At 43.4% G+C, this 14,527-nt stretch overlaps 1 protein-coding gene across 2 annotated transcripts in view; it reads right to left on the bottom strand.

Moving 5' to 3' along the window:
- Positions 1–2,012: 2,012 nt before the first annotated feature.
- LOC309708881 (uncharacterized protein) overlaps positions 2,013–14,527 on the bottom strand; it is a 30,841-nt gene continuing 18,326 nt past the window's right edge. For both annotated transcript variants that reach the window (XM_082537207.1, XM_082537208.1), the window contains exons 7-8: positions 7,627–8,041; positions 2,013–4,972 (exon numbers count right to left, since the gene is read on the bottom strand). In XM_082537207.1, the coding sequence (XP_082393333.1) occupies positions 4,341–4,972; positions 7,627–8,041 (1,047 nt within the window). In that variant the 3' untranslated portion in view covers positions 2,013–4,340. The remainder of the gene's footprint in view (positions 4,973–7,626; positions 8,042–14,527) is intronic.

Below are 14,527 nucleotides of genomic sequence, written 5' to 3'. Positions count from 1 at the left end.
TCTCCTCCATACCTGCTTCATGCCCTGGAGGACGGGGCTGTGGCTCCCCACACTCCCTAGCAGATCGTTACATGGAGAAACCTTTGGAATGCAAGCATGCTGATCCACACAGGTGTGCACACAGGTGTGCACACAGGTGTACACACGGGTGTTCACAGACACAGACTACAGCTTTCTTGGCTGCTGCCTCAAAGCACATTGTGCGCTGTCTATCTTGCGTGCTGCACAATATCGTTTAATATTTAGTATCTACTGATATCTACTGCTAGCTAGTTTATTGTGATGGTGCCGTTTTTTTTATTATGTTGCTCTTTGTTGTTTGCTTTCTCTTCTGTTTTTTTTCTCCATACGGGTGACCCAGGAGTTTTGTTTTGTTTTTTTTGTTTGTTTTTTTGTTTTTTTTGTTTGTTTTTTTCTCTCTTCCCCCCCTTCTCACCGTCTCTTCTCCCCTTTGGTTTTCTTTCTCTCCCTCTCTTTCTTTCATTCTTTCTCCCTGTCCTATCCCCCAGTCATGTCTGTCCTGTTTGTAGGAACTGAAAATAAAATAAATACATAATTATAATAAAGGTCAATCAAATGGACCAATATGGCAAGGCCCTGATGATCCACTTGGTAAAATAAATCCGCTTGGCATCTTTCTTGGCCTTAAGACAACAATTCTGACGGCTAAAGATCCAAACGGGACACAAAAAAAAAAAAAAAAGAAAATGTCGGTGTTGACGTGCAACGTTCCCTCTAAGCTGCGCGCGTGCACAATTGTGCACTGCTAGCACGGTCTCTCTGATGCAGAACAGCTGATTGTTCTGTAAATAGTTTGAAATGCTTATTTAAAAACGCCTTGGCTGCATTTTTAGGTAAACAGCTGCAAAAAACTTTGTTGTTTGCATAACTCAGTTACTTTTTTGAAGAAGTAAGTATATAATTAATTGCCCAACACTGGTCATTATTTACTGTACTTGCAGACAGAGTTACAGACTCTCTCCCAGACCACAGACTCATAATACAGTCAGAGCTTTATATATATATAAAAGAAAAGAAAGTTGTGTTTTCAAAATTGGAGTTGAAGTTATTTTTCCTTCCAATAGTGTTAACATGCTGCACAGGTCATGAACAAGATTTTTTTAATTTTCATTGTAAGTGGGCAAAAGCAGGTAATTAAGAGTCGTCTAACATAAATGTAAACGCTGTAATTTGATTATTTTAATAAACATGTAATTTGGATGGATTGGATGCTGGCGTGACCACAGTGCGCACGTCTGCTGTTGCTCACAGTGATCCAAGGGACGCTCAGGGAGTTTGTGTTCAGACACATGAAACATTAGAGGGAACATTGTTGGCGTCCCAGCAGTTATCCCACCTGGAGGCCACTTTGGACCTTTCCTGTTTGGAAGATTGGAAGAACACTTACCGGCACTCTTTGAACTGCTTCAGTTCCCACCTGTCCACTCACTACCTCCTCCACCTGCCAGCAGTCTCCCCCCCCCCCCCCACACACACACACACACACACTCACCCGCCATCACAAGTCACTCCCTCTCTCCCTCTCAGAGCTCCTGTGATCCCGTCAGCGTTGAAGTTCTTTCGCCGATAAAACTTATTTAACTGACTTTAGCTCAGAGTCTTATCTTTGAGTCCTCACCGTGACACATGGATACAATTACTTTTGCAGTTAATATGTTTGAAATATGTGTTTGTAGCATGAGACGCCTGCAGGCAAGATAGTTTTAAAGTGAACTGACAGATTTTCAGTGTTTAAGATTTTTAGTCAAAACCTAGAAATTGGTCCATAATGAGCACAAGTGCAGTGACACAGCTCTGCAACACCACAAATCATCAGTGAGGTAGTGTCGGTGATCCACAGCGTGGAAGGATCTCTCAAGACAACAGTTAATGAGACTCATGCCTGGATCGTACAGTATATAGTATTGTCTTTAACAAATATCTAGCAATGCAATACACTAAGACAAAAAACAAATAATGCAGTTACTGTGGAACTTCAATATGCGGATGAGTTAGGATTCAATTCAATTTTATTTATATAGCGCCAAATCACAACAAAAGTCGCCTCAAGGCGCTTCATAGATACAGAGAAAAACCCAACAATCATATGACCCCCTATGAGCAGCACTTTGGCGACAGTGGGAAGGAAAAACTCCATTTTATCAGGAAGAAACCTCCAACAGAACCAGGCTCAGGGAGGGGCGGCCATCTGCTGTGATTGGTTGGGGTGAGAGAAGGAAGACAGGATAAAGACATGCTGTGGAAGAGAGACAGAGGTTAATAACAGATATGATTCAATGCAGAGAGGTCTGTTAACACATAGTGAGTGAGAAAGGTGACTGGAAAGGAAAAACTCAATGCATCATGGGAATCCCCCGGCAGCCTACGTCTATTGCAGCATAACTAAGGGAGGATTCAGGGTCACCTGGTCCAGCCCTAACTATATGCTTTAGCAAAAAGGAAAGTTTGAAGCCTAATCTTGAAAGTAGAGATAGTGTCTGTCTCCCGAATCCAAACTGGAAGCTGGTTCCACAGAAGAGGGGCCTGAAAACTGAAGGCTCTGCCTCCCATTCTACTTTTAAATACTCTAGGAACAACAAGTAGGCCTGCAGAGCGAGAGCAAAGTGCTCTAATAGGGTGATATGGTACTACAAGGTCATTAAGATAAGATGGGGCCTGATTATTTAAGACCTTGTATGTGAGGAGCAGGATTTTGAATTCTGGATTTTACAGGAAGCCAATGAAGGGAAGCCAAAACAGGAGAAATCTGCTCTCTCTTTCTAGTCCCTGTCAGGACTCTTGCTGCAGCATTTTGGATCAGCTGAAGGCTTTTCAGGGAGTTTTTAGGACATCCTGATAATAATGAATTACAGTCGTCCAGCCTGGAAGTAATAAATGCATGAACTAGTTTCTCAGCGTCACTCTGAGACAGGATATTTCTAACTTTAGAGATGTTGCACAAATGGAAGAAAGCAGTCTTACATATTTGTTTAATATGTGCGTTGAAGGACATGTCCTGGTCAAAAATGACTCCAAGGTTCCTCACAGTGTTACTGGAGGCCAAGGTAATGCCATCCAGAGGAAGAATCTGCTTAGATACCATATTTCTAAGATTTTCAGGGCCGAGTACAATAACCTCAGTTTGATCTGAATTAAGAAGCAGAAAGTTAGCGGCCATCCAGGTCTTTATGTCTTTAAGACATTCCTGCAGTTTAACTCATTGGTGTGTGTTATCTGGCTTCATGGACAGATAGAGCTGGGTGTCATCGGCATAGCAGTGTAAATGTATGCTATGTCTTCTAATGATGCTGCCTAAGGGAAGCATGTATAATGTAAACAGAATTGGTCCTAGCACTGATAAATATTGTTTTGTGTTCTTCTTTACAGCACAGACTTCAGGCTTCCGTGGATGAAGAGTTTAACGCGGCACCCCTCTAGATGAATTCTGCCTACACATCCAATTTATTTATTAACTCTGTGAAAGTGGAAGATTTCACCACAGAATAAGAGAGAGAGAGAGAGGGCAACTATCACACAGGAAAGAATGAAAAGAGCTGAAAGCACCACATTAGATCTGATGAGGTTGGTCACAGGAGACTTTATATGCTCTTTAATTCAGTCTGATTGTGTTCCCACTGTGGTCAAATACACATCGTGGTCAAACGTTTCCAACTACTCATCATGGTGATGAATGTCATGTAATCGACTCTGCGTACTTTTCTTTTTTGAGGTGAAATAATTGTCCAGCATACACCTTTAGTGAGTGAAAAACGAGAGTTTGAGTTTAGTTTGGATTTCCTGTAACACTCACTGGGTCACATGTTTATATACAGGCTCAAAAATACAATATTTAGCAAAATGTCTCCGCAGGCTTGGAAAGTGGAAATCTTTGGTTGGTAAAGATGATGTTAAAGATGTAGGTTGTCACCTCAGCGGTGGTCCTGAGAGCCTTTTACTGTAATCATATGGGTCATTAATGGACATGAGCCAAGGCATTATTACAGTCACAGGAGCCAGGGTATGACTGGGGGTTGAAATCCCTGCATTTTAGGCCACTGATAGCTGTTGTCGTGAGCCACCCCCTCTGTTCAGTGAAGCTCTTCCAGTTTCTCTTCTTTTCTTTAAGTGTATACGTCCTGGAGAGCTGGCACTCTCTTTAGGTTGTGCCATGCATCCATGGAGAGGCTCTCCGAGGACCCAGGAGACAAAGGAAAAGTTTCAAAACGCCCACAGGAACACAGAGAAAGAGCTAAACTGGGTCGACTATAACCAGGGACACAAAAAACTGTCACTGGGCCGAGTTATACTACCCTTTGAATCAATAATAACAGCATCAGCAGTTACAGCCCTGCCCCGGCTTGTGCTCCGCAGCCTGTGGCAGACTGCTGGTGTGTCCTCAAGTTGCAGATCCAAGCAAACCTCTTCCCACACTGGTTGCAGCTGAAGGGTTTCTCCCCCGTGTGAACCCTTTGGTGCTTTTTCAGGTTTCCAGCCTCAGAGAAGTGCTTCCCACAAGTGTCACAGCGGAAAGGCTTCTCGCCTGTGTGCACTCTCTTGTGGACCTCTAGATTGGACAGGCCAGAGAAAGCTTTTCCGCAGGCTCCACATACGTAACTCTTCCTGCGGCGCTCTGTGGGCAAAGTGCATGCGGCACGATTTTTATTAAGGTTAGTGAGGAGAGTTGTCCGATGCTGTGGGGCGATGGCCACCTCAGTGCTGGCCAGCGGTGCTACAGCTCCCCGGACTGATAGAGAGGACTGTGGAGCCCCAGCTGTCTTGGTTTTACCTGTTTTACTAACAGCACCTGTGCTGGAGGATGGTGTGATTCGTGAGGGAGGGACGGTGCTTTCCTGTTGAGAGTAAGTGTTGCCATTTTGAAGCTGCTGCACTTGAGCCTGTGCTGGTGTTCTCCTCCAGGAAGGCTGGGAAGATCCTGGATCCTGCATTCTCAAAGACGTGGGTGCAGAAGTCCCTGAGGAACCAGAGAAAACAAGGAATCAGCTGTCACTAAACTCGGAGCCAGGCAGTTATATGTGATGGTTGCTTTTCCAAGATGAGCGCTATTAATTCTCTATAGGCTCGTCTTGTTCGTGTATTTACTCATTTCTCTTAATGGTATTTCTGTGTAATACAAGTAAATATAAATATATATTAAAAATAAAAGCACCAATGGCTGCACCAGTAAAAACATACAAGGAAAAACAACAAATTCATACGGCAGAAACACGCAAATCAACAACGAGAGCAGCTAAAACAAGTGTGCGCACGCACACAAAGGTTGTTGATCCCTCAGTTTGAACTTCATGTTGCGACTAAACGGCTGTCCATCCTCTCCTCCTCCATCACCGTGTGGTACGCTGGAGCCACTATCAGGGACAAACAGAGACTGCAGCGTGTTGTGCGCTCTGCTGAGAAGGTGATTGGCTGCAGACTCCCATCTCTGCAGGACCTGTACACCTCCAGGACACTGCGGCGTGCAGCTCGGATCTCAGCTGACCCTTCTCACCCTGGACACAGTCTGTTTGACCTGCTCCCCTCAGGCAGGAGGCTCCGGTCCATTCGCACCAGAACCTCTCGCCATAAGAACAGTTTCTTCCCCTCTGCCGTCGGACACACGAACAATAACCGTATGACTGTTCCCACCACTAACACATGACCCTACGCTGTGTTCACTGCATCATTCCATGTTTGGCACTGATCACCACCTGCACTCATGTGTATATCTATCTACTGTTTATTTAAGCGTTATCTGACAGTATGTTTGCACTAAGTACCGCAGCAATTTTCCTAATGTTGTAAACCTGCTCAACATTTGGCAATAAAACCCTTTCTGACTCTGATTTGTTAAACTCAGCGTCCTACTCACTGCACTCACTCTGCTGGTCCACAGACTGTGACATTAGCATCTTCAGACCCTAAAGCATGCAATAGTACAATAGAGACTTTTCATCACCAGTATCTTTTTGTCAGGCTTCAGCAATAACAGCTGCCACAATGACCTCAGTGTGTAAAGGAAAGCTTAACTAACAATAATAATAATACATTTTATTTGAAAGCGCCTTTCAGAACACTCAAGGACACTGCACACAGCAGAATAACAAAAGCAACATAAAAGCCAGCAGTTTACACAATCATAAAAGCATAAGACATAAAACAAATTTAAAATAGCAGAGTGGAGAGGTTATGTGGGATAAGCTGTTTTGAACGAGTTTTGAGTTGGGACCTAAAGAGAGAGAAGGAGGTGATATTTCTTAAATCAGGAGGTCAGGAATTCCAGAGTGGAGCAGCTGAAAGCCCTGCTCCCCATGGTGGCAAAACAGGGGGAGGGGACGGAGAGAGAAAGAGAAGAAGAAGATCTGAGACACCGAGATGGGGCGGTGATCTGAACCAGATCAGGAGAGATGATGAATAGTCTTAAATGTGTACAAGAGTATTTTGAAATTGATACGATATTTGACCAGGAGCCAGTGAAGCTGCTGCAGGACAGGAGTGATGTGGTGGACAGAAGGGGTCCTGGTGATGATACGGGCAGCAGAGTTCTGGACGCGTTGAAGCTTGTGGACGGATTTCTGAGTAAGACCAAAAAGAAGTGAATTACAGTAATCGATCCTGGAAGTAACAAGGCTGTGGACAAGAATGGCAGCGGCATGTGGGGTGAGAAAAGGACGGAGACAAATAATGTTGCGCAATTGAAAATATGCAGACCGAGTGACATTATTAATGTTTGAATCGAAAAGTACTGTCGAGGATGAGACCCAAGCTTTTCACAGAGGAAGAAACGAAGACCAGCGAGTTATTGATAGTAACAGAGAAACTGTTGGTTCTGGATAATGTAGATTTAGAGCCGACCAAGAGGAGCTCGGATTTGTTACTGTTGAGTTTAAGAAAATAAGAAGAGAACCATGAATTTAGTTCAGCTAAGCAGAGGGTGAGGGAGGATGGGGGAAGAGCAGCATCAGGTTTAGTGGACAGATACAGCTGGGTGTCATCGGCATAACAGTGAAACTGGATATTATATTTATGTCCAAGTGGAAGAAGGTAGATAATGAAAAGAAGGGGCACCAGGACAGATCCCTGGGGCACGCCAGTGGTCAGAGGAAAGGGCTGAGAACTGAAGGATTTGAGTTGAATAAACTGAGTGTGATCAGACAGGTATGATTTAAACCAGGCTAGTGGAGTATGGGAGAGACCGATGGAGGCCAACCTACTGAGAAGTATAGAGTGAGAAATAGTGTCGAAAGCAGTGCTCAGATCGAGGAGAATAAGAATGGAAAGTAAACCAGAGTCAGCTGCCATAAGAAGATCATTGGTTATTTTTATAAGTGCTCTTTCAGTGCTGCGGGACTGGAACTGTTCATACAGATTATTATTAGTTAAATGTGAGTGCAGTTGTGTGGCTCAAGAATGAGTCCAGCACACAATCACCCGTCTGCTGTCGACCTGTCTGCTATCACTTTGATGACCACTCCGACGTGGCACCAGTGGAAGCTTTGACAGCACACACTACTGGTTTTAAGTACGTTGATGGAACATCAATAAAGTGATCCAAATATCTGAAGGTGTACACAGGCAGGGCAAAACAACAGCATTAAGAGGCCGTACTGAGGAAAGCAGACAAAGTGTTACCCTGTGATGCAGACAGCCGGCCTGCAGAGGAGAAACTCTGCCCTCCGCTCGGCTTCAACGCCGAGGACGTCGAGGTCTGTGGTGGATCGAGCACTTGCCAAGGCTGTCGACGAGTGTCTATGATAACAACTCTATCCTGGTCACGTTCAGTTGACTTGTTAGGAACAAATGCACATGAAGAGCCACCAGGAGCTGACACAGGGTCACTATCAGGGGCCCAGCGGGTGAAGAAGGTTTCCAGTTCAAAGAGAGAGTAGTCACAGCTCGTGGGGTTGTTGCTGCATCGCTGCTGCTGCTGCTGCTGCTGCTGCTTGGTTGGGTTGGCTGGCATGTTGGTGTCTGGTACCCTCAGCTGGGCCGCCACAATGCTGCTGATATCTTCTGATTCTGCAGGGGTCCTTTGAGGTACTGCAACCTGGAAGGAGAGCAGAAGAAGGACCAAGCTTCATGACACAGGCTTACAGGACTGGGTTGAAAGTTTGAAACTAACAGAAGTTTGCTCATCCTTTTCTTAAGAGAATGTACAGAGAATTATAGTTTCTGTACAAATGTAACAGAAAATGTAACAGAAGCCACAAACTAATCTGTGTACGTGCTCCACTAACAGAAGAGCTGCCACAACAGTCACAGTGTGGTTACTTTAGTAGTCAGAAGGTATAGGCTGAGTCGCGTGTCCTCTAATTAGAGCGAAAGTGCCGTCTGTGTATGATGACGATGCCACAGACAGCACAACACTTTTATTTTTCACTCAGTGTTACACTGGACTGCTTTGGTTAGAGAAAAAAAGATGAGGTCATGAAGATCCCTACAGGAAAATTCATTTCTATATCTATATCATAAACCATAACGCAGTGACAGCGGAGTCCAGCTATCAGCCAGCTCTGTGGTCAATGGTACACTGACCAGAGGATTAAGCTGGAATGTTTCTGATGGGGGAGATGTTGGAGCACCTAGAGCATAGGGAGCCCTGCCCTGGTCCAGGTTGGAACCAAGGACCTGGTAGACGTTTCTTCCTCAGACAAAGGGAGATTCTCAGACATAGACTTCAGGAAAATGTAGCTGCTTCTTCCTTTTAAAAGGAGTCAGGGGGTTTTGCCATTTGATTACAATGAGTCCTGGAAACTTTCCATTACAGGTCCTGGTGGGAAATATCTAGAAAATACTGCAATTCAATTTAACTTGTGTTTACGATAACATGGCACTAGTTCAGCACTTTAACAGTGCTAAATTTATTGAAAATTGCTGCACCTATTTCGATTTTCCCAGTTTAGCACAGTTTGTACAAGTCTGATGATGCTGAAGTATTTAGTACAATATTTGGTATGAGCACATTTATGTTCCTCTTTTTCTGTCATTTCTATAAGTAGTCTTTAGGAAAAGTTCTCCAGGCTTCTTGAAGGACATCCACAGCTCTTCTTTGGATGTTTCTGCCTTTTGTTCTGTAAAAGACTATCCCAAACTGCTTCAGTGATGTTGAGGTCTGGGCTATGGGGAGGTCCATCCACGACTGACAGCGTTGTGTTTTTCTATCCAGATATGCTTTTACTTCACATATTTGGGATCACTGCCATGCTGAAAAATGAAGCTACTGTCCATCAGATGCTCTTCAGATGCAACTGCATGGTTGGTCTGAATTTTATGGTACTTTTCTGTCTTTATAATTACACCAATTTGACAAGATCCCAACACCAGTGGTTGAAATGTAGCCATACCACGCCAGAAGCCCTACCGTGTTTTACAGATGGCTGTAGACCCTCACTGTTGTACCTCTGTCCTGACCTGCTCCATAGTGACATCCATTTGATCTTAGAGGTTTAAGTAGCATGTAAAAGTCATCACTTCATCAGACCTGTTTGACTGATTTTCAGTCCAGTTCCTGTTTAATGTTCACACTTGATCCTTTTCTCTGGCTTCTTTACAGCCACTGAAACCTTTTCTGGTGAGGCTTTAGTGACCAGTCATTGGTCAGGTGCAGGTCCAGATGCATCTCTCAGGTCCCATGTCTTACTGACATGGCTTTCAGATACTGTTGATCTGCTGCAGTTTTTTAGGTTTGGAACTTCCTCTCTCGTCATCCACACTTTGCAAAATTACTGGCTAAAAGATCTTTGAGAATTTTCTTGACACAACAAAAATATATTACGCCTGTGAAACTGTCATCTTTGACATTTGTTTGGTTTTAGTGACAGCCTCCCTTTACAATTGGTTGACTATTGTGTGTAGATGTAACCCTGGTTCATGCCTGAATGATTCACAGGTCAGAGTTCAGTCGCATAACAAACACAGATGAAAGCTGTCCTGTACAGGACAGGACCAAAGATGACTGAAAACTGCAAAATCCATTTACTTTTGGAGTTCAGAGTATTGCAGTGTTTTGAGTAAACTAGTATGTTTGCATGCAGTTCTGTTTGTTTGACTGTAGGTCACTGTAAACCATCTGAACCAACTACAGCACACAGAACAGGGGCTGAAGGTTTATGGTGAGGGTGATATTTCTGTCTGTGTCCAAACACAAACAAGTCAAGATATGGTTAATAATAAAAACCACAGTTTTTAGATTTCCTTTACTGGTTTACAGTGTAAATCATTGATACGTGTGGGTGGAGGCACACCGAAGCCTGAACAAGTGAGAAGGGTTGTGTCAGGAAGGTCATCCAGCTTAAAACCTTCACCACATCAAACATGAAGACGGAGATGAAAATGTGAAGACAGGCGGCAAGTCAGAGGGAACAGCAGGAGTGTGGAGGTGTGAGGTCTATGAGTATAAAGGGAGAGACGGCCTGAACTGTGGTACTGTGTGTGGGAGGAGCTACAGGTGGGCTTGAGCTGGGGGTGGGATTACATCAGGGACCTGCAGCGCTGATGGACAGGCTGATGAGGTCAGGCAGGAGTCTCTGTGGACTGTGATGTTTGCAGATGAGGGAGCGGGTGGAGGAGAGCCTGGAGAGTAGAGGAATGAAAGTCAGCAGAAACGTGTGTGAATGAGACCAGAGGAAAGGTGAACATGTAAGGAGCAGAGACAGTGAAGGAGGATGAGTTTAAATACCTGGGACCATCCAGAGAGAGCTGCAGGCAGGGTGGAGTGGGTGGAGAAGAGTGTCAGAAGGATAGCTGCGAGAGTGAACGGGAAGGTTTTAGAAGATGGCAGTGAGAGCTGCTGTGATGTATGATGTGGAGACGGTGGCACTGACACAAAGACAGGACGCAGAGCTGAAGATGCTCAGGTGTTCACTGCGAGTGAGCGGGATGGACAGGACTAGAGGCTGGGATGGTTCGCACATGTGCAGAGCAGGGAGGGTGGATGTACTGGACATAGGATGATGAAGATGGAGCGGGAAAGAGGAAGACCTCAGAGGAGGTTCATGGATGTAGTGAAGGAGGAGATGCAGGGCGATGCTGGGATAGGGTGAGGCTGATGATGCTGTGAAGACATCAGCGATGTGTTTGCAGAGGGTGGTTACTGGGACTATAATTAACTGGGCAACAGTGCCAATTCCCAAGAACCATTACAGCCTCTGCTCCATGCTTAGAACAGGGGAGATTTTGTGTGTCCACCTTATTTCTGCCTCACAAAGACATGACGGCTTCAATCAAACATCACATTTGGAGTCATCATAATTATCGATTTCAACTTGTCCAGTACGTTGTTCTCTCCATTTCTCACCATCAGTACTGGTTTCCTTGAAGCACTTCCACTATGAAGGCCTGACTCACAGTGTTTTCCCATCAGATGTTACTGGAACACCACCGAGTCCTTGGTTCAGGTATGTGGATGACACCTGGGTGAAAATCAGATCTCAGAATCCCAGGTTCTAGTTCGATGTTTCAGGTAGTGTGTAATGTTTAGCTTACCCCAGTTTAGGTGTTTGTTAGTTTCTCTCTCTTTGCTTTTGTTTGTACTTTTGCTCAGCCAAATAACGGCTTGTGTTTCGTTCATCACCTCACTCTGCCTCCATCATGTTTTTGGGTCTCACTCCACGCCGTCTGCTTCACCTTCAGACGTGACAACCTGGGCCTCACAGAGTTTCTGTCTGATTTTTCAAAGTTTTTATCTGATTTAGTGCTCAGCTCAGATAAAATAATTATTGTGGGTGATTTTAACATCCATGTAGATGCTAAAAATGACAGCCTCAACATGGCATTTAATCTGTTATTAGTAGGGGCGGGTTAAAAAATTGATTTTAGTTTGAATAAAGCGACATCAATTCAATAAATCCTGAACCGATTTTTAAATATAAATGTATTTTTCCAGAAATGCCAGAATCTCAGCTTAAAGCTCACAAAACTATTTGAACAACCGCCGAACAGCTAAAACAGGAAATGAGAGCAGGTACATGGATTTCATTCACCGTGGATCGTTCACCCGGCAGAACGTACACGGACAAGCTGTCAGGGCTGAAAATTTCACAGATTCTGATGCTGCAGGTTGAGTAACTCCGACTAAAACTGACTGAACCCGCAGCAAAAGGAGATCCAAACTACACTTCATGTTTGATAAGCATCGTCATCTCTGACCTTTGCTGTTTTGCTTCCACCACGATAAAATCACACTTCCTGCACAGCTCTCTCTGTACTTCAAGAACAGTTTCCCGTCTCAAATCTGTTTTCTGCATTACTCTCTGCTTATTAGGCATCAGTCTACAGTTCTATTCAGTGCTGTTGGCACCTGTTTTTTTCTCAACAATGACATCTGACAACAAAACCTCATTTCTGCAGTTTAAGATCGAAGAAATAGAAACTTTACACTCAGCTGTGTCTGTAATCAAACCTCTATAACTTTGCTCTGCTTCACTTCAGCAGCATCAGGTGATGTTTATACAGAGATGGGCAGTAACGTGTTACTGTAATCCGATTACTTTTTTCAAGTAACGAGTAAAGTAAGGGATTACTATTGCAAAAACGGTAATTAGATTACCGTTACTTTCCCGTAGGAACGCTGCATTACTGCGTTACTAAAACCGTGATTTTTTGCGAGAATGTCTCATGACAGTGACGTAAGCGAGTGCGCCGTTCGTGACAACAGCTGTGTGCAGATCAACAATGGATCATATATCGAGTGCGGGAGAGAGTATGAGCGTGCAGCGTTTAAAGCGTGGAAGTACTGACCTTACTTTGAGTTTGATTCCATAAAAAGTGACAAAAACATTAGTGTCCGCTGTGCGTGGGAAGAAAACTTCTCTTTACAGCGAAAAAACCCCTAAACTTCAAAGCAAGCACCGAGTAGCTACGACGTAATGGGAAACTCACAGAGAAACTCGCGGATTCTTCCACTGACCGCTGCACACCTGCACCAGGGTAAACCTCCGCCTGCCCCACTCCTGCTTTACAGGTGAAAATAGAGCAACAGGACCGCTGAGTCTTTGACTTTATTTATTTTCTGCTGTGTTTTACTTGCATCTATTTGAAAGACTGAGTGTAAACACAAAAAATATTTTATTTTATGTGCAGAAAATAGGTTTAAATGTTAAACTAATTTCTTCCAGTCAGAGAATGTTGCATATAATTAAATTTTTGCTTGATGCATAAAGTTAAAAGATTAAAACTAATAAAACAAGTTTTAAAAAGAGACTTTTCCATTTGATTACATTTTGTATGATGGATTATGCAGAAAAAGTAGAATTGGGCTGAAAGATCTATCGCTTTATCACCTATTCAGGTTGTAAATCATGTTTTTAAAAAGTAACTAAGTAACTAAGTAATTAATTACTTTTGAAAATAAGTAATCAGTAAAGTAATGGGATAACTTTTTGGGGGAAGTAATCTGTAATTAGTTACTGATTACTTTTTTCAAGTAACTTGACCAACACTGTGTTTATATGTTGATTGATGGTTTTCTTTAGTTTTTGATCTACTGCAGAATATTTTTAAGGTTATCTGCTATAAAAGCCAGGCCAGGAAAATCTCCTTCATGTTTTATCCTCAGTTACTTTGACACAAAGACATCTGCTGTGATGTTCACACCTCTGAAGTCTCACAGCGTCAGCTTTGTTTTTATACATAGATACAAAAATATGAACATGTACTGATAAATGATCAGAATTATAATATTTCTCACTGTCTGAGTGAAAATATTTATTAGACTCAATTGGCTTCTGTCAAAATGTAAAAGAACCCACCCACCACTTTAATCACACTCTAGATCTTGTTTTAACATATGGCGTAGAAACTGAACATTTAACAGTGTTTCCTGAAAACCCTCTCCTGTCTGATCATTTCCTGATAACATTTACATTTACAATAATTGATTACACAGCAGTGGAGAGTAGACTTTATCACAGTAGATGTCTTTCTGAAAGCGCTGTAACTAAGTTTAAGAATATAATCCACCCACTGTTATCATCTTCAATGCCCTGTACCAACATAGAGCAGAGCAGCTATCTGAACGCTACTCCAACAGAGATTTATAAGAAAGCCCTCCGCAAAGCCAGAACATCTTACTATTCATCACTGATTGAAGAAAATAAGAACAACCCCAGGTTTCTCTTCAGCTCTGTAGCCAGGCTGACAAACAGTCAGAGCTCTGTTGAGCCAACCATCCCTTTAACGTTAACTAGTAATGACTTCATGAACTTCACAAATAAAAGTCTAGGAAGAAGTCCACAAGAACTTCTTCCTAGAGTATTTAAAAGTAGAATGGGAGGCAGAGCCTTCAGTTTTCAGGCCCCTCTTCTGTGGAACCAGCTTCCAGTTTGGATTCAGGAGACAGACACTATCTCTACTTTCAAGATTAGGCTTCAAACTTTCCTTTTTGCTAAAGCATATAGTTAGGGCTGGACCAGGTGACCCTGAATCCTCCCTTAGTTATGCTGCAATAGACGTAGGCCGCCGGGGATTCCCATGATGCATTGAGTTTTTCCTTTCCAGTCACCTTTCTCACTCACTATGTATTAACAGACCTCTC

The sequence above is a fragment of the Aulonocara stuartgranti genome, assembly GCF_965226115.1.
Source record: "Aulonocara stuartgranti genome assembly, chromosome: 6".
Lineage (NCBI taxonomy): Eukaryota > Metazoa > Chordata > Actinopteri > Cichliformes > Cichlidae > Aulonocara > Aulonocara stuartgranti.
This window is presented reverse-complemented; position numbering and strand designations above follow the sequence as displayed.